Source organism: Neophocaena asiaeorientalis, unplaced genomic scaffold (assembly GCF_003031525.2).
Source record: "Neophocaena asiaeorientalis asiaeorientalis breed wild unplaced genomic scaffold, Neophocaena_asiaeorientalis_V1.1 scaffold32, whole genome shotgun sequence".
In the NCBI taxonomy this organism is placed as follows: domain Eukaryota; kingdom Metazoa; phylum Chordata; class Mammalia; order Artiodactyla; family Phocoenidae; genus Neophocaena; species Neophocaena asiaeorientalis.
In genome coordinates this window covers 3,290,419-3,309,513 of record NW_020185327.1, presented here as the reverse complement: position 1 = coordinate 3,309,513, position 19,095 = coordinate 3,290,419, and the positions used below count along the sequence as shown (strand labels likewise).

Here is a 19,095-nt window from a genome sequence, read left to right as displayed (position 1 = left end):
TAGTAAAATCAATTTAAATGCATTCTAATTAGAATATTTAACAGACTCAGAATTTAGGATGGGATGAATGGTATCGAAGGAAAAACGTCAAAGTGAAAGAAGAGTTAGGGTATTGCTTTGAGAAATGTTATATTTATGTGTGGATTACTGGATAGCACGTGACATGGAAAGTGTATTTCTCACTGAGAGCAGTCAAACAAGTTTGAAAACACACATCTACGAAATTTAGGTACTACTCAACTTAAATCGTCCAGGATCCAAAGAGGGTAGGAACATAAGAATGGAGACTCCCTAAGGCCCTCTGCTCGGCCTTGATTTTTCCCAGGTCCCTGGGAGAAGCTCAAACTACCAAATGTCCCCAGTGCTCTGCTGGTTCGGGCACAATGCGAAAGAACACAGTGCAGCGCCAGTCCTACGTTCCCCTAGAGGGCGCTGCAGAGAATCCGTTCTCCAAGGGTAAGACGGCGCACGCGCCCGGAAGCATTTCCTCTCCGGACCCGCTTCCGCTCCGCCGACCGCGAGCGCTCCTGTGACGTATTTCCGGCTGGCTGAACTGAGCTCGGGTGGCCGGAAAGGAAATAACGTCACCGGGGAGAGCAGAGAAGCCGGGTTGTGGCGCCGCCGAGGCCTTTCACCGGCAACATGTCTCATTTACCGATGAAACTTTTACGCAAGAAGATCGAGAAGCGGAACCTCAAATTGCGACAGCGAAACCTAAAGCTCCAGGGTGAGATGCGCTGAGCTTCGCGGCGGCCTGGGTTGCGAGGGAAGCCCGCACGTGGGCCGTGGCGCTCTGCGGAAGCCGCGGGGCCGAGCGGCCGAGCGGCGCTGGTGGGGAGGCCCTGCGGCCCCGATGTAGCGCTGGCAGCCTCCCCGCAGAGCGCGCGTGCTTGCGGAGCGTGGAAAGGCAGGCCGGGGCGGCCTCCCGTCGGGCCCCGCGCAGATGCCGACTCTCCGCGTGGCCCCAGATCTGCACTTTCTGAGCAGCAGTTTGTCCTTACAGAGTTCGGACAGGAGGCCTCTAAGAGTTCGTTTCCAGCCTGACCCACTTCCAACCCACCCTTTCTGACTTCCTCACCACCTCTAGGGTCATCTCCAACACCCATTTCCAATCGTTCCCGTGGGACTTTCTCACCTCCCCGCATCTTTCTTTCATATCTATCTCATGTCTTTGTCGCTTCAGAACAAGCTGGGTGTCGCTCTTCACAGAACATTCCTGATACCCTTGCCTTCCCTTACCCACCTGCCCTCTGTTTCGACTCTTGAAGAACTTCATCATTTTCAGCTCCCAGAGTGCCTTTTTGCACATATCATACGCATGTGCGTAATCTCGTGCCCGGGCTTCCTGTCACCCCTAACTTTAGGTTATACGTATTTGCATCCTTAAAGACTTCCATGAAAAGCATTTTACCTGAATGTCACTTTTCTTTACCTACCTCATTTGCAGTCCTAACTTCCTGACAGTGGGTCGGACATCCTGAAGTTATGTTAACCTTTTTCGGTCCTGTATAATACAGAAGCCCCCTAGGGCAGTGTTGGAGGCATAATGCCTTAAACTAGCTGGTTTTCTGCAGAGATGAGTTGATTGAAAGAAATCTTGGAGGAGAGAAGAGGTGTGTGGGTTTTAGTAATAATGTTTTTGAAGTTCCCTTATATTTCCATTTCCTATAGGATAACAAAGCGTTGCTAACTACTTCTTAGTTAAAGGTAACAGAAGATGGTGCTTTTTCTGTATATAAACAGGAACTTTTGTAAGGACAGTCTTAGGCATTTATATATGATAAATATCAAGACAAATAAGTGGTTACATCAACAGAATTTTCAACTTAATGATGTCTAGGAAAGTATATTTGTCAGATACCTAATATTAGAATGTATATTTTGTAAGTAACATTGGCCCCATCTGTTTATTTAACCTCATGGAAATTTTCCTGGTCCAGACTTTTAACTCCTTATGGACAGAGATGTGGTTTTTGAAGTTAAAAACTCAATGTGGCTTTCCCTTTTTTTTTTTTTTTAATTTATTTGTCCTGCAATAGAACACTGTAAAATTGGAAGCTGTCTTAATATACATGACAGGAAAGTAAAAACTAAATCATTTCAGTCCTGGAAGCCATGACATTTCTCATTTGGGATACCAGTGTTTCTAAGTAAACCTCTCCTTCTTGTCAATATGTGTGTTTTGTTTTTAAACAGGGGCCTCAGCTGTGAACTTGTCAGAAACTCAAAATGGAGATGTGTCTGAAAGAACAGTGGGAGGTGGAAAAATTAAAAAGTCCCTAAAACAGTCTGTGAATGTGGGCTTGTCAGAAACCCAAAATGGAGACATCTCTGAAGAAGCAGTAGTAGGTGGAAAAGTTAAAAAATTCCTAAAACAGTCTATGAATGCAGGCTGGTCAGAAGCCCAAAATGGAGACTTACCTAAAGAAACAGTGGAAAATGTAAAAGTTAAAAAATCCTCCAAGAAAAATGGAGACTTACCTAAAGAAACAGTGGAAAATGTAAAAGTTAAAAAATCCTCCAAGAAATCTACCACACTGACCAGTGGGGAAGCAGCAATGCAGTCTCCCAATTCAGAATCAAAAAAGAAGAAGAAGAAGAAGAAAAAGAGAAAAATAGTGGATGATGCTGGGCCTGGTATGTATTGTCTTTGAACTTAAGCTATTCAGGTTTTCAAGTTATCATTCTGCTTTTCCTCTCTTCTTCTTATGTCCACATGACATGCAAGACTCCTCTGTACTTACTGACATACGAGAAACTAGCCTGGTAGCTAAAGCAAACATTGAGGGGGCCGGGGGGACTGCAGTTTAACGTTTCTCAAAATACTGCTCTTCTTTGGCAGTTAACTATCTGAGCTTTTTATGATAAACAGAACGTACTATGACATAGTATTGAGCTGGCCAAAAAGTTCATTCGGGTTTTTTCCATAAGATCTTATGGAAAATATTGTAGGTTTACCTGTTTCCAAAGAGAACTGTGGAATTACTGACACTAAAGAAATCTGGGCTGGTAGTAGAATCTGTCTTGGGTCTTTATGTGTCAAGGACTTTGCATTAGTGATTCTTTTCATTTACGTCTTTTTTGCCCCATTCCTTTTTCCTACAATAAATTCCTACCTTTGAAAGGCAACTTAGTGATAATTTGGATATGCAAAGTGTATAAAATAGCAGTTAGGAAACTTCTGAATAAATGGAACATTAATTTCCAAGTGAGTGGAATGGCCAGGATTGGGGAGGCAGGGCTATTTTCTTTTGCAAGATTCTTGGATTGAATAAGCTTAGGTGAAAGAATAGGCATTTTAATTGAAATGTGAGCAAGCAGAGATTTCAAGACAAGATAGAACAGGTGTCAGCAAACTATTCAGCCTTCTGCCTATTTTTGCAAATAAAGCTTAATTGGAACACTGAGATGCCCATTTTTTTACTTGGCCTTTGTGGTGATAGAGACCATATGGCCTGCAAAGCCTAAAATATTTACAGTCTGGCCCTTTATAGAAGTTTGCCGGCACTTGTGTTAGCATATCCTATTCATCTTTTGTCTGAAATAAAGGTTTCATTTAGAAAGACACTTTGAATTTTCCAAACATGCATGGCTGTCTTTTTACTACCTACAGGCTATAATACATTTGTAAGTTATGAGAAATCCTTTAAACAAAAAGTGAAATAAGGTAGAGAAAAGCATGCGGATTAGATATTACAGTTTTGATTTAAAGTGATTGTAGTCCTATTCTAAAATGATTAGTGCCCTTAGGATTCTTGTTCTGAGTGTACCTAAGGGAGTGATATTATTTCTACTCTCAAGCATTGAATCACAGGGCTGGGAGTTTAAATCCTATTGGTAACCGTTAAGAACTGTTTTAAGGAAAACAGAAGTAATAAGTCTTGAAGACCAGCTGATAATATCCATGGCCTTTGAACGTGTGGGTCCTGCAGTGTTGACCATTTCCCAGAAGGGTGGTAGTAAGGTCCAAGGAAGAGGCCAGTCCTGGGCTACGAAGAGTCTGAGTTCTGGTTTAGGTCAATTCTGTTCTAACTAGCATCACTAACTGCCATAAACTTGTAAAAGCCCAGCATGGTAGTTAACCCATTTGGCCCAGGGTGGAACATTTAAGAGCATGATGGGAGGTAAGACTGCAAAGGTAGTTTAAGGGACTATGTTACGAAAGTTGTGGATGTAGAAATGAAAAGCCAGGAGGCCTTCCCTCTCCTCCCCTCACCACTTACATTCAAGGAACAGGCCAGTTTCTATCGCCCAGCTAAGTAGATTGTTGCTCTTGCTTTGTAGTCTGCCTCTAGTAACATGGAGAGCCTTTTGTGTTTCTGTTCCCCTTTAAAACAAAATCAGCTTTTATAGAAAATTTGTGTTTAATGGCATAGGAGGAAAAACCGGTGCTTGTTACAAGTTATTTTAAAAAACGTTAATGACTTGCCCTTGTTTTTTTTCTCAGTGAAGTTTATAGAACTGGGTGTGATTAACATACTTAAATTGTTTAGTTCAGCTTATAAAAAATTTCTTGCTCACTTAAGATGGTATAATACATAAGTAGTAAGTCAGACAGAGAAATATTATATGATATCACATATATGTAGAATCTGAAAAATAGTACAGATGAACTTACAAAACAGAAACAGACTCACAGACAGAAAACAAGCTTATGGTTACCAAAGGGGACGGGGGGGTGGATAAATTGGGAGTATGGGGTTAACAGATGCATGCTACCATATATAAAACAAAGAACAAGGATTTACTGTCTAGCACAGGGAACTGTATTCAATATAATGAAAAACAGGGGCTTCCCTGGTGGCGCAGTGGTTAAAAGAGGAAGCCATACAAGGCTAAATACCTTTATAAAAAAAAAAAAAAAAAAAAAAAAAAAAAAAAAAATAATGAAAAACAATTTTTAAAAAAGAATGTCAATATATACATATATGTATGTAGAACTGAATTCACTGCTCTATACCTGAAACCCACACAATATTGTAAATCAACTATACTTCAGTAAAAGAATATGTATTAAGAAGCCTAAAAAATAAAGTTTGTTGGCAAATCTGTGTGTCCCACTGGGTTTTTTAATATAGCCAGATTTTTCAATCAGGAAAAAGAGATTCTTAGCAAATTAAAACTGAAAATATGTTAAGCTTTTGAAAATATGCCTTTTTGCATCACACATCTTTTATTTTGTGGTCTCATCTGGTATTCTTATTTTAAGAAAAAAATTTTGGGTGGGCGGTTTGTCCTTTAATCCAAAGATTCCAAAAAAGCAAAAACTGAAGACAAAGGAGACTCTGAAGATGGTGCCCAGGCTCCTGAAGAAACAGAGAACAGTGTGGAGAAGCCAGACAATGAGGACGATGACAGCATGGTTCCCAGCCTGCCCCTGGGACTGACAGGTAGCTATCAATGTTTTCCAGATCTTCTCTAAAAGGGCATGCCTCCTTGGATTATAGTATTTAAAGGTTCAGTTGTGGCATTTAATTTACCTGGAAAAAATAAGTATTGACAAGAAATGGTTTTATAACTATTGCTTTTTATCATCCACGTTGTGTGCCTTAGTCTGTTGTTTCTTTCTCTATTTTTCCCTTTATTTCTAACACTAAATATTTTGACATGCACACGAATAGTTCTTGGGGTCCTCTGTTCCTTTGGTTTGTCACTTTCTAAAGCTCACTCCATGTTGTAGTAGGAAAATCACTGGCCCGGAAGTCTGGAGCCCAGAGGTTCAATACTGGCTCCATTACTAAAAGAGAAGGGTGAAATTAACCTTATTGAGGGGCTTGTGCCAGAGTCACCTCCTTTAGCCTCTATTTCTTTGCCTGTAAAGTCAAGCGTTTAGGCTAGAATCAGTTGCTCTTAACCAGAAATGTCTAGCAGTTGGTTGGGTTGTTTGGTTTGGGTTATTTGTTTATTAAAATAATTGAGGCCCAGCACCCAGTCTCCATAATCAAAATTGCAAAGGTTTTGTCAGTGGTTCTCAAACAGGATTTTACACTCCCAGGTAGGATGACCGGCTCATCCCAGTTTTCCCATCAAAGTCCTGCATCCCTTAAACCTCTGTCCCAGGCAAACCATGAGTGTTGGCCACCAATATGTTTGATTGTCAGAACTGGGAGCAGGCTACAGGCATCCAGTAGGTAGAGGTCAGTGGTGCTGCAGGACATCCTATAATGCATAGGACAGCCTCTCACAACAAAAAATTATCCATCCCAAAATGTCAGTGGTGTCAAGGTTGCCAAAACTTGGGTTATAGCCAGGGCACGTGTCGGGCGGGGAGCTCTCGGGTGATCCTGATGCCTCCCCCTGCTGGAGAACCACAGCACACCTGATATATGGGTACAGTCTAACCATCTGTGGCTACATCTGACTCTTCTCAGTTGTCTTTCTGGAGTGAGAGTTACTATTTTGATTGATTTCGTATTCAGTTTTTATTACACTGAATGCTTTCACTTTTTATTTCACATTTCTTAAACATTTCATTTCTCTCTGAACTCTCCCCCTGCAAACCACCCCCATCTCTCCCCTCTCCCCTTCCCGCCACCTTGGCATTTTCATTTCATACAAGTCCCTTGACTGTACCACCTCTCCGTCTGTTACTTTGTTACAGTATAGGCTCTGGACTTTACATCACATGGCCATTAGCAGTGGAGAAACTTCAAAGGTATAAGGTTTTTTTATAGGAATGGTTGGGGTTTATTCTTTTCTTATTGGAAGAAGCTCTTCTAAGCTTGACACTAAGCCAGTAATGTTTTCAATCAGCAAAACTAATTTAGGAAGCTAGCAATATTAACTATTAAGAAAAGATAAATTTGCTAATGATAAACTGTCTTCTCTTTAGGAGCTTTTGAGGATACTTCGTTTGATTCTCTGACTAATCTTGTCAATGAGAACACTCTGAAGGCAATAAAAGAAATGGGCTTTACAAACATGACTGAAATTCAGCATAAGAGTATCAGACCACTTCTGGAAGGCAGGTATGACTAACATTGAGGTTTGGGCATTAGTGCTATTTTTAGTGCTAGTAGTTTGGAAAGAAAATACCAGTATGTTCTGTTGATCTTGCACTGTGTTGGGTAACATATCCAACCTTCGTTAAAGGCTTTAGCTTCTTTACTGATGTTTGGAGAAAATTGCTCACTTCTGTTTTTAGCACAATTCTTATTTTTGAGTTAAGTATTTATAACCCACATGGTTGATTTCAGTGATAGAGAAGGTGGGGACTTTTTTCTTGTTATGATCCAGCCTCAGTGCCTGAAACATGTGTGATAGTACATGGTACTTGTTGAATGAGTAGACTAAATGTCTCTCTCCTTTTCCTTTTTATTTTTTAGGGATCTTCTGGCAGCTGCAAAAACAGGCAGTGGCAAAACCCTGGCATTTCTCATTCCTGCAGTTGAACTCATTGTTAAGTTAAGGTTCATGCCCAGGAATGGTAAGTCTGTGGTCCCATTGTTTCTGCCAGTATCCCACTGGAAGTCTATTGTAGCTATTGGTGGACTCCTGGTGATAACTACAGTTTGACTTTCACTGTATATCCTGTTTTGCTTTTTAGGAACAGGAGTCCTTGTTCTCTCACCTACTAGGGAGCTGGCCATGCAGACTTTTGGTGTCCTTAAGGAACTGATGACACACCATGTTCACACGTATGGGTTAATAATGGGCGGCAGTAACAGATCTGCTGAAGCACAGAAGCTTGCCAATGGGATCAACGTCATTGTGGCCACACCAGGCCGTCTCCTGGACCATATGCAGGTAAGAGAACACTGTTTTGTGGTCCCCATCTTTTGTCTGTGTGAAACATAAACTTGACAGCTAACAGTTTTTCTTGGTCCTTTGTCTTGTCAGAATACACCAGGGTTTATGTATAAAAACCTACAGTGTCTGGTTATTGATGAGGCTGATCGTATCTTGGATGTTGGGTTTGAAGAAGAATTAAAGCAAATTATTAAACTTCTGCCAAGTAAGTAGGTGGTTTGCCAAGTAGCTGTTGGAAGTAGATGAGAGTTTTTCCTGTATGAAAACTACTAATGTCAGAATTTTAACGTAGCAAGTGAAGTGGTTGTGCCAGTCACCCTCAGATGTAGTTTGCAACATAAGCATCACTCTCACTAGTGACTTAATGCAGTGGTTTTGCCATTTGAGAGGCTGCCGTGCAAGTCGAACAGTCCTAACGTACGTCTTGTTCCCGTCCGTCCCCGCCACCCCATCTCACATCTCCTGGGTAGCCATTGACTTGCTGCTTTCTGTGTTAATGTTTGAGTGGTACATACCTTGGTTATAGTACTTGAAACATTGTAAACTGCTTATATCTATAAAAACACCATAGTTCAGTACATTATACAATTGTTCTTTTAATACTTCATTGAGGTATAATTAACATAATAATATGTACATATTTTAAATGTATGATTTGATACGTTTTTGGCCTGTTTACACCTCGAAACCATCACCACAGTCAATACAGTGAACATTTCCATAACCCTCAAAACTTTCTTTGTGTGCCTTTGTAACCCCTCCCTCTCACCGTCCCCTACTTTCAACAGCTGCCATGCACATCTCTCTCACAGGTGACTGTTGATCTGCTTCCTGTCACTGTAGATCAGTTTGCATTTTCCAGGGATTCATATGAATTCATATGCAGTGTAACTCTTTTTGTCTGGTTTCTTGTGCTCAGCAGATCCTTCTGTGATTCGTCTGTGCCGTTACACATATCAGTAGTTCTTTGCCTTATTCCTCAGTGGCGTTCTAGTGTATAAATATGCCACAACCTGTTTATCCATTTAACTGTTGATAGACGACTGTGTTGTTAACGGTTTCGGTCTACTACAAATAAAGTTGCTATGAACATCCATCTACAACTCTTTTTGTGGGCATATATCTCCTTTTCCGTTGGGTGATTACCTAGGAATGGAGTGGCTGGTGTATGTTTAACTTGTACCAATTTACATCCCCATCAGCGGTGTATGGAATTTCCAGTTCCTCCTGTTAAATCTTGAAATTAGGTAGTGTTAACCGTCCAACTTTGTTCATTTTCAAAATTGTTTTGGCTGGTCTTGTCCTTGGCATTTCTATATGAATGTTAGAATCAGTTGGTTAATCTCTGGGGATCTTGGGATTGTACTGAATATTGATCATTGGTGGAAGACAGTGTTGAGTCATTCAACACGTGAATGAGGTAGATCTTCGTTTATTAGCTCCCTAATTTCTCTCAGCAGTGTTTCAGAGTTCAGTGTACAGGTTTTTTCATATCTTTGTGAGATAAAGTTTTTCACTTAATTGTTTTCTTGCCTGATTGAGCTGGCCAGAACCTCCAGTATAATCCTGAATAGAACTGGCAAGAGAAGACATCTTTGTCTTACTCCTGATCTTAGGTGGGAAAGCATTCAGTCTTTCACCATTAAGTATGATGTTAGCTGTAGATGCTCTAGATCTGTATGCCCTATATCAGACTGAGGGTGATCCCTTTTGTTCCTAGTTTGCTGAGATTTTTCTTAAATCAGAAATAAATGTTAAATTCTGACAGATGTTTTTTCTGTGTCTGTTGAAATGATCAGATGTTTTTCCTTTAGTCTGTTAATATGGTAAATTATATTGGTTAATTTTCAACTGTTAACCAACCCTGCATTCCTAGAATAAACCCCACTTGGTCATGATGCATTATCCTTTATATATATTTCTGGATTCACTTTGCTAAAACTTTGTAAAAGGTATGAGTTGGGAAGTAAGCTCTCTTCAGTGTCCTGGAGAGTTTATGAAATATAATATTTCTTAAGTGTTTGATAGACTTCAACAGCAGCAGCCATTGGGGCTGGAGTCTTCTTTACATGAAGATTTTAACTATAATTTCCTTAATAGATACAAGGCTATTCAGGTTTTCTATTTCTTCTTGAGCAAGCTTTAGCAGTTTCTTTTTCAAGGAAGCTATCCATTTCATCTTAGTTGTCAAATGTCTAGACATAAAGTTGTCCATGGTGTTCCTTTCTTACTATTTATAGTGATACCATGTCTCTCATTTCTGATAGTTCCACTGAGAACGTTTTTAGTTGTGAAGCAATTCTAAAGGTTCCCTGAAGGATCAGGGTTATGTTTATGTGGGTGTGTTTCAGCCCGCAGACAGACCATGCTCTTTTCTGCCACACAAACTCGGAAAGTTGAAGACCTGGCAAGGATTTCTCTGAAAAAGGAGCCCTTGTATGTTGGTGTTGATGACGATAAAGCTCATGCAACCGTGGATGGTCTTGAGCAGGTACTTTTTGTCAGTACCTTCAATTTTAAGGATCGTTGGTGTTTCCTTGCAAGTGTTTGGAGGATCGTCTAGGAAGCAAATGGGTTAATGAACTAAATATATCACTGCCAATTTTAGATGAGTAAAAAACATTTTGCTGTTTAATCATCTCTTGCGCTAAGATGTGAGGGGAGTTAGTTAGAAGGCAGAGAGGCTGGACTCAGGCACCTCGCTGTGGAAATGAGGTGACAGAGATCCAGACTAGGTTGATTAAAAATAGAGCTGTAAGGTTGAGTCTTTTGATGAATGATATGTTTCCTGTAACACTTTAGCTTAAAAACCTTTCATTGGTTGTTTAGTTTTTAAAAATATATTCACCCAGCTTCGTTATCGTGTTAAGGACAGTGTGGTTATTTGAGATCTTGCTGTTAAGGACCTTCTAAAAATGAATCATTGATACACTTTGAGGGTTCTAGTTAATAGAGGTATTGGTATATTATGATTACAAGAACTTAATAACCAGTAGTCTCAGAAATATGGAAAGTATTTAGTATCCAGTGATTGTGGCCAATAAAAGGAGTCAATAGTTAAAATTAGTCTTATTTTAGGAATGCATTGTTATAATGAAGGCAGCGATTTTGCTGTAGGTGAGGCGTAACAGTGTATATGCTGTGTTAATCTGTGCTCTCCATCAAATTATATTCGTTCATGAAGCTGAAAATGTCCTTTTGATTATTTTGTGTCTGTTCACTTGAACCTCTCCTAGGGATATGTTGTCTGTCCTTCCGAAAAGAGATTCCTCCTACTCTTTACATTCCTTAAGAAGAACCGGAAGAAGAAACTAATGGTCTTCTTTTCATCCTGTAAGTCCGTGAAATACCACTATGAGTTGCTGAACTACATCGATTTGCCTGTCTTGGCCATTCATGTAAGTGATTATGATGAATTTATTAAAAACAGGTTACACTTACCGAGTTATATAGATTGTGGGGATTTAGGTATTGCGCTCTCCTCCAAACATAGTCCTAAGTAGTTTGGGCAATAGTGGGTGGCTGATCCTGTGTGGAGGGAGCTTTGCTGGGACTGGAGGGGCGGGGACCAGAAAGGAGGAGCGGATGCCATCCCTTGAGGAAATAGGACAGGTTATGAACTTGAAATAAAGCAGGGTAATAGTTCCACAGTTCGGGGATTCTACATCGAGACCTCCCACAAACAACTTCAACTTTTCTGTTCCAATGGATGTTTTGTTTTGATTCTAGGGAAGGCAGAAACAAAATAAGCGTACGACCACGTTCTTCCAGTTCTGCAATGCAGATTCGGGGATCTTGTTGTGTACAGACGTGGCAGCTAGAGGGCTGGATATTCCTGAAGTGGACTGGATTGTTCAGTATGACCCTCCGGATGACCCCAAGGTTCTCTGAGAAATTCCACATTCCACAGAATACCCCTTTAATGTGCAGTGACTGCAGTATTTCTCTGTTGCTGATAGTGTTTAGGGCTTTTGCAGGACCCAAAGAGGGTGTGTGCAAGGAGATTCGAGAGGTGTCCGTGGGACTTAAGTTAGGATCTGTTAAGAGCAGTAGATGTCAGAAGGAAATAAAATTTGCTTACAGAGATAGATACCATTCTTTAGTATATGTAGTAAAATAAGTTTTATTGGGTATTTCAACAAACAACAGATTATATAAATTATCAGCCAGCATTTAAATATGTTTCCCAAAGCCCTTTTGAAGTTGAAGCACACTTAATAGTCATTTGATTAGATCATAGAATTAATGTGAATGTTCTGTCTAGCTTGCCTTGGCCCCGGGCATGGCTCTGTTACCTCTGTGGGGATGCTCCCTGCAGAAGGAATGGGGGACTAGCTTTGGGGAGCATGGTCACGGGCTGTGTGGTGCCACTAGGTGGAGGTGGGCACCGTCTCACACTGATGTGCTGGCACACCGCCGTCCACTACCGTGTGAGTTCTGGACGTGCAGATCGCCACGGGTTGCCATGGAAACCAGTGTATTACCTCAGGTTTTCTCTCTCCACCAAAGGAATACATTCATCGTGTGGGTAGAACAGCCAGAGGCCTGAACGGCAGAGGGCATGCCTTGCTCATTTTGCGCCCTGAAGAATTGGGTTTCCTTCGCTACTTGAAGCAATCCAAGGTAAAGACCTTCACTTGGAAAACCTTAAGCTGGGGACAGATTCCTCTCGAGAGGAATTCGTTACCGGTGCACGTGGCCTTAAGCACCATTTCTAGGTGTGTCCGAGGAGTCCTGCGTCGTCGCCATGCTGTTCGGACAGTTGTTACAGCATTTAGCAGATGAGATTTATGTGGGTCGCCCCCAGGAAATGTGAGCAGAAAACTATCCTCGAGGCCCCGTTCTTGAGCTCTGTGTCACGCAGGGTGCATCCAGTCCCCGGTCTCCACTCTCGTACCCCAGCCGTGTTTGAAACCTCTTCCACTCCTTGTGAGTGAGCTCCCCCACACCGGTCATCTATGCTCCCCTGCTGCAGCCTTTCTCCACGTGTCTTCACCCTGGTGTCTGCACCTCGCCCGAGGCCAAGGGAACCCATTCCTTCCTACCTCTTCCTCCTTCAGGCCCTTATTCGTTGACTCAGTCCCTCCCTGGCAGTTAGCTCTTTACCATCTCAAGTGTCTGACCAAAAAAATAACTTCAACCCTAAACCCGCTCTCCTATCACTAGGTCCAGCATGGCTACTGCCTGTCGCCTTTCCTCAGTCTGCCGTTTTGAAAAGTAGGTTATATTTCAACTCCTCTGATTTTGGTCTCCAGTCCGCCCTAATCGGGCTTTGGCCTCTCTGTTGCCAGGTCATGAGAATGCTTGTTGGGCCTCTTCACTGGCACCGTGTCGCCTGGTGGATTTTCCTTCCCCCACTGCCCCCATCGTGGAGCAGTTCCTAGGGATTGCCATCAGCCCTTGCACTTTTTCTCCAGATGCCTGTTTCCTGGCTCTCAGATAGCCTCTGCTTCCGCTAGCTGCTGTCTCCTCTGGGAGGCCCTGCCCTCCTTCATGTCCCCCCAGCACGGGTGGTCGACAAGTTGTCTCGTCACTTACCTGTCTCCGCCCAAGGCTGCAGGCTCCCTGATGGCAGGGCCCGTGATTTGGGCAGCTGTTCTTTTCCCCCAGCATCTAGCACCGGTCTTGCACTTTCCCAGTCATCTAATAAGTTAGAACTGCTACGAAATATCCTTCCTGTAGGAGTTTGTGATCATTGTGACCTAGTCACAGGGCAGTGTGGTGTTGGAGAGAAGGGCTAGTGGTTCCTTCAGCTAGAAGCTTCAAGCTGCTTCATCACGTTGCATCCACAGAGATATTTGTTTAGAGAAAAGGGCTTCAGTGATTTATTGCCCCTGCCAGTTTCTCGCCTTTTCTTTCAAGAGGGTTCCATAGCATGATTCCTGTGCAGTGAACAGAGGGAAGGTAAGCCTTTCCCATTGGCATTGGGAGACAAGCAGATGTCTGGCCCATGGGATCCCACAGGCCTGTCCCCTTTCATCTCTTCAGTGCCTGACGAGCTGCAGCAGAGCCATGCTGCTTTACTCATCTGCGTGCTTTTGTTTTCTAGGTTCCATTAAGTGAATTTGAGTTTTCCTGGTCCAAAATTTCTGACATTCAGTCTCAGGTATGCAGGGCAGAGGGGGAGGAAGGGTCTTCCCAGCACCACCTTTGTAGTGTCTCATTGACAGTCGTTGTACTCTGAGTCTCCCTTTTCATAAAGTGAGAAGTTTGGACTGAGTGATTGTTTCGGTGTCTTGTTGTGCTGGTGACGACATTCCAGAGCTCTCTACGTTGTTTCAGTCCGTATCTTACAATAATTTTGTCATTATTCTTAACTGCAGCCTGATTTTGCAGGTATTACAGAGCTTGGAGCAGGTGTATTGGAACAAATGTTTTATATGACGTGCTTTTTTATTTCATTAAAAGCAATATTTCTTTCTGTTTCAGCTTGAAAAACTGATTGAAAAGAACTACTTCCTTCATAAGTCAGCCCAGGAAGCATATAAGTCATACATTCGAGCGTATGATTCCCATTCGCTGAAACAGATCTTTAATGTTAATAACTTAAACTTGCCTCAGGTTGCTCTGTCATTTGGTTTCAAGGTGCCTCCTTTTGTTGATTTGAGTATCCTTTTCTTTGTGGTTATGAATTCGTGCAGGCATTAAGGGACAGAAGCTTGACCGGGGGCCTTGGGGCTTAGCACTTGGGTTGGTGTGTCTGCTCTGGCCGAGGCCTGCAGGGCCCAGGCCTTCAAGCTGGTCACTGACCTCTTGTCAGTGCTCACATGGGGTGGGCAGGGGTTAACTGTCAGGGTGGAGACTACAGAAGCGAGACAGTTCATGGCTTTAAAAAAGCAGAATTTGAGTGGCAGACGGAGCAGGGAGAGTTGTATGTTCTGGGGAGAAGCTCAGAGGGGCAGGGCTTGGCGGTTGTGTGGCTTCACTATACAGGGTACACAGAGGAGCGGGATACCTTGAAGAAGCTGAAGACGAGATGGAACCTCTCAGAGGGCTCTTATCCTCTCAGTCATTGAAGCATTTCATGCAAGGAAATTGCAAGACCAGTGAAAGAAAATAACCTAAGTGCTACTCGAGATAAAAGGCAAAGGGAACACGTCCAGTTGCTTCTGTTACGATATGTAATGTGTTTTAGTACACATTTTCAGCAGAAGAAACGGCCAGCTAGAACGAGGCCTGCTCGTTAACACTGTGGTAGAAACTCCCAAGGGGACTTGGAGGACCACAGTTTGGGTGGCCGTCTGCATCGTGAGCATCGAGTGAACGTCTGCTGTTGTGAACACACGTTGAGTCCCCTTGTGACAGGAAGAGCAACTGCACTCGGCCAGGCACCTCTGAATCAGCTCCCAACGGAGGTGAAAGTCATTTTGTTTTGACACTGGGAGTATTTCTTAATGTGTTCCTGTACACTTAGCGATTTACCTCTTCGGCTTCATTGCGTGGAAAAATACAAGTATTGCACTGGGCTAAACATCTGCCCTGCTAGTTTTAGTCCACAGTCACGTGGCCACTCCTGGTTGTCTGGAATGTTCGCGTGTGTTCGTGGCCTGGGGAGGGGTTGTGGGGCCCCTGGGGTACAGCTGGCTGGTTCTTCTGCAGACGGTAGACTGGAGTCCTTGTCTTTGTGTTGCTTGATTTCCTTAACGTCCCCTTTAGACGTGAACAGCAATGACGGCAAACTTAAAAAAAGGGGTGGCGGCGGTGGCTTTGGCTACCAGAAAGCCAGAAAAGTTGAGAAGTCCAAGATCTTCAAGCACATAAGCAAGAAACCATCTGACGGCAGGCAGTTCTCTCACTGAAGACACACCTTTGTCCTGAAATGGATTTTTTTTTTCTTGCTCTAACAAAGGAATTATTGCCGTAGGATCTGGGACTCATCTAAGAAGAGTGTGAATTGACTTGGGGCGCTGGCACTGATATCTCCAGTGGGTCTCTTTGGGGATATAAAACAGTTCAGTATTTCTTGATTGGCCAAGGACAAAGCAAGGGATCTTCTTAGTCTTTGTGATGATAGAATGTTTTTAAGTTTAAATCTTTTTTTTCCCAAACCTGGTTACTGTTCTAGTGTAATTCTTTTGGTACCTTTCCTTCCTGGGTGTCTGAAGATTTGTATGGCTTAGGGTGCTGTGTCAGCCTGCCAGACAGGGCAGGTGACACTGGACAGCTGCAATTATCTCAGTTTATTTTTTTAGTTTTAGTTGTTTCTTGGACCTTTAGTTGTTTCTTGGACCTTACTTCAGTAGTTTTCTGACCCCCTGCTGAAAATGTTGCCACGTAAAAGGGCAGAGGACTTTGGGAAATACCTAAGAAGCACCTTCAGTTAAAGGTGGCACTGTTTTTTTTATATGTGGGATTTTAAAACAATGATCCTTTCTCCATTTTACTTTTTTAAGAGGAAGAAGTACGGGTTGTCATTGTTACTTGAGTAAAGTGCCCCAGCAGTCCTGACATGGAGGGTAGGGTGGGGATGAGATCTGAGAGGTTTGAGCCTCATTTACAGGTGTAATGATACTCTGCTGTTCTCCATTTGGTAACTTAGCAGATTTTTTTTTTTTAAGGCACAGAGAGTGGTGACAGTCCTCAGTCAAACTTGTTTGTTTGAAGTGGTTTGGAGTTTAGTATGCCCTTCCAACTCTTCATAGTACTTAAAAGGCAGAGCATCTTTTTGAGAAAAATTGCCTCTTTCAGATCCATGAAACAAAAATAGATTTATGGTGAAAATTGAAAATGAACATACATCAGAATGAGCAACGAAGTCAGTGGTTTAGTCAGATGGGGTTATTTGTAGTAGGAACTTTTGATTTCTGGTGTGTTTTATGTTTTATTTTTAGTGTGTTTTGTAACTACAGAATGGTTATTACATTTTGTAGCTATTTAAAACCAAAGTTGCTAGCATCATTTTGCTGTTGTACCAGTTCATATTCATAGATTCCTACTAAATATAAGTATCAAATGTAGAAGAAACAGTGGTAAACAGCACTGCAGTAGGAAAAGGAAAGAGTGATATACTGTTCCACACCTGGGCTCGACCACTGTCCCCCTAGCTAGACATGTCCTGGGTTTCAGACCTTGATTGCTGGACTTCTGGCATTTAATAACTGTTTCTCTTTCCAGTAACTATTCTTTTTTGTTTCAGAAATAATCATGTTTCAGAAAGTACACAAAAGCAAAGAGAAGAATATTTAATCACTGAACAGAAGTAAATACTGCCACTATTTTGATACATAACCCTCCAGTGTTTTGTATACATACTTTTTTTTTAATCAAAGGTGAAGTAAGTCATCCTTACCCACTGTTTGTAACCATCTTGTTTCATAACATTATTTTCCTGTCATTAAATAATTACATCAAATTTGTATCTCATTTATTGCGATGCTCTAACCTTGCCTGGTCTGCCTGGATTTGAGTTCTGAATACCTGCGTGCCCCCCACTGGCTCTCCTTGTCTCAGTGTGTCTAGTGCCTGTTTTGTCATTTGTGAGAAGAGTATATAAACAGAAGGTGGAAAGATTGTTCTCACTATGATAACGGCTTACGTCAGGACTTGCTGGGAGTCCTGTGTGAAATTCTGCTGGCAGGCTGGTCCAGCCTAGGGACATCCAGACAACCAGACTTGACCGACCTGGCCAGGATTCAAATGTGAGGGAGCGGTCACTAGAGTCAGATAACGAGGTCAGTGCAGCACCATCTGCAAGGCTCGTTTGCACAAAGAGAAGGCCTCCTTAGGTTCCTGTGCTAAGAACACAGCAGCTGCTGGTGGCATATGTGTGCGGCCACTAACTTGACAAATGGGATTAAGTGGCTTCAGTCAGGAAGGCCAGGCAGCGTGGACTGGAAGCCAAGCAGGTCACTGGCAGCAACTAGAGACCTCTGGGCTGCAGGTGTGTCATTGCTGTTTCTAAGTTTATTTTGGTCTTAGCTGCCCAGGTTAAAGCTGAATTTGGGATATCCAAAAAAGGATCTTGTTTATTCAAAAATACGTAGTGGTGGGACTTCCCTGGTGGTGCAGCGGTTAAGAATCGGCCTGCCAATGCAGGGGACATGGGTTCGAGCCCTGGTCCAGGAAGATCCCACATGCCGTGGAGCAACTAAGCCCGTGCTCCACAAGAGGCCACCGCAATGAGAAGCCCGCGCACCGCAAAGAAGAGTAGACCCCGCCTGCCGCAACTAGAGAAAGCGTGCAGCAACGAATACCCAATGCAGCCAAAAATAAATTTATATTAAGAAAAAAAAAATCATGGTGGTTACAAATGAATGCTCTGGAACCAGAATGCCTGGGTTCAAATTCCAGCTCTGCCTGTTTTCTGGGCCTGTTAAATGAGTAGAACAAAGAAAGCAATAAAACCTACTTTGTAAGGTGGTGAGAATTGAATGCACTAACACGTAAGGTGCTAGGACAGTACGAAGTACCTGTTAGCTGTCTTTATTAATACCTAAATCCTACACAAAAGGCCTGCTGCCCAACGGAATCAGGTACAAGGACTCACTGAAAAGCCTGAGCTATCTTGGGCCTTTTGGAGAACAGGCCAAGGATTTCTGACAGTCCAGGTCCCCTGGAATTCTGATGAGATCCAGGTTTTGGGAAGTGCTCCAATCCTACAGTACCTTCCTAAGGCAACTGTCAAGTTGATTCATGCAGTTTTCAAGGCTGATTTGTATTGGGTGTTTGGTGGAGGGAACAGTGACTTTGGATAACGCTAAATGTTCATGAGTCGAGAGCCTGCTAGGTGCCAGGAATTGCAGAGGACACAGATGCATGTGGCTGAGCTCCTCTTAGGATCCTGGTAGGTCTAGAGAAGATAGGTGTCATAAGCAATTGTAATATTGTTTTCCAAGTCATGTGACATGCAGATATATAGAGAAATGTCCCAGCTGTTTCTAAGCCTGGAAATTCTGCATCCTTGGGTTCAGGTGGACTTCAGCTGATAAAGATCCGTCGGAACCTTCTCTACCTATGGAAGACAGGCTTCTGTTCTGGGAAGTGAATTCCCAAATGCCACACAAGAAATGTGCCACACAAGAAACCCCGAGTTTTTTTTTTGTTTTTTTTTTTTAAGATTTTTCTTGCCCATGCCCAGGAGATTGCCCATATAGGCCTTTAGCAAGGCAGAGGAATCTGGACGGTTCTCAGCACAGCTAGGTGTGGGAACATCCAGTCTAGAGTACAAACACAGACAGTCTCTTGCTAAACCTTGTAATGTTCTCATCCTGTAAAGTAAAATTGCCAGACACAGGACATGGCGTTAGTGTGTTTAGCCATCCACAAGGCAGGGTGGCCAGAGGAGACACCTAAGACTCAGGCTTTCCAGCAAGAAACAGCTGTGCCTTTGTTTGAAATGCCTGACGT

General features: G+C 42.7%; 1 protein-coding gene across 1 annotated transcript; it reads left to right on the top strand.

Moving 5' to 3' along the window:
- The first annotated feature begins 563 nt into the window (after positions 1 to 563).
- On the top strand, positions 564 to 17,101 carry DDX18 (DEAD-box helicase 18). Its single transcript, XM_024734493.1, has 14 exons — positions 564 to 727; positions 2,197 to 2,637; positions 5,250 to 5,390; positions 6,833 to 6,968; positions 7,326 to 7,426; positions 7,547 to 7,746; positions 7,840 to 7,954; positions 10,101 to 10,240; positions 10,986 to 11,147; positions 11,479 to 11,631; positions 12,259 to 12,372; positions 13,799 to 13,855; positions 14,179 to 14,356; positions 15,406 to 17,101. The coding sequence occupies exons 1-14, from the start codon at positions 643 to 645 to the stop codon at positions 15,546 to 15,548; spliced, it is 2,166 nt and encodes a 721-aa protein (XP_024590261.1). The 5' UTR covers positions 564 to 642; the 3' UTR covers positions 15,549 to 17,101.
- Positions 17,102 to 19,095: the final 1,994 nt, after the last annotated feature.

Bases quoted from the DNA above. Each gene is read 5' to 3' on its own strand.
- DDX18 (XM_024734493.1), top strand. From the start codon at position 643: ATGTCTCATTTACCGATGAAACTTTTACGCAAGAAGATCGAGAAGCGG. The intron at 11,632-12,258 runs GTTCTCTGAGAA...TCTCCACCAAAG, and splicing joins ACCCTCCGGATGACCCCAAG to GAATACATTCATCGTGTGGG. The intron at 12,373-13,798 runs GTAAAGACCTTC...TTTGTTTTCTAG, and splicing joins GCTACTTGAAGCAATCCAAG to GTTCCATTAAGTGAATTTGA.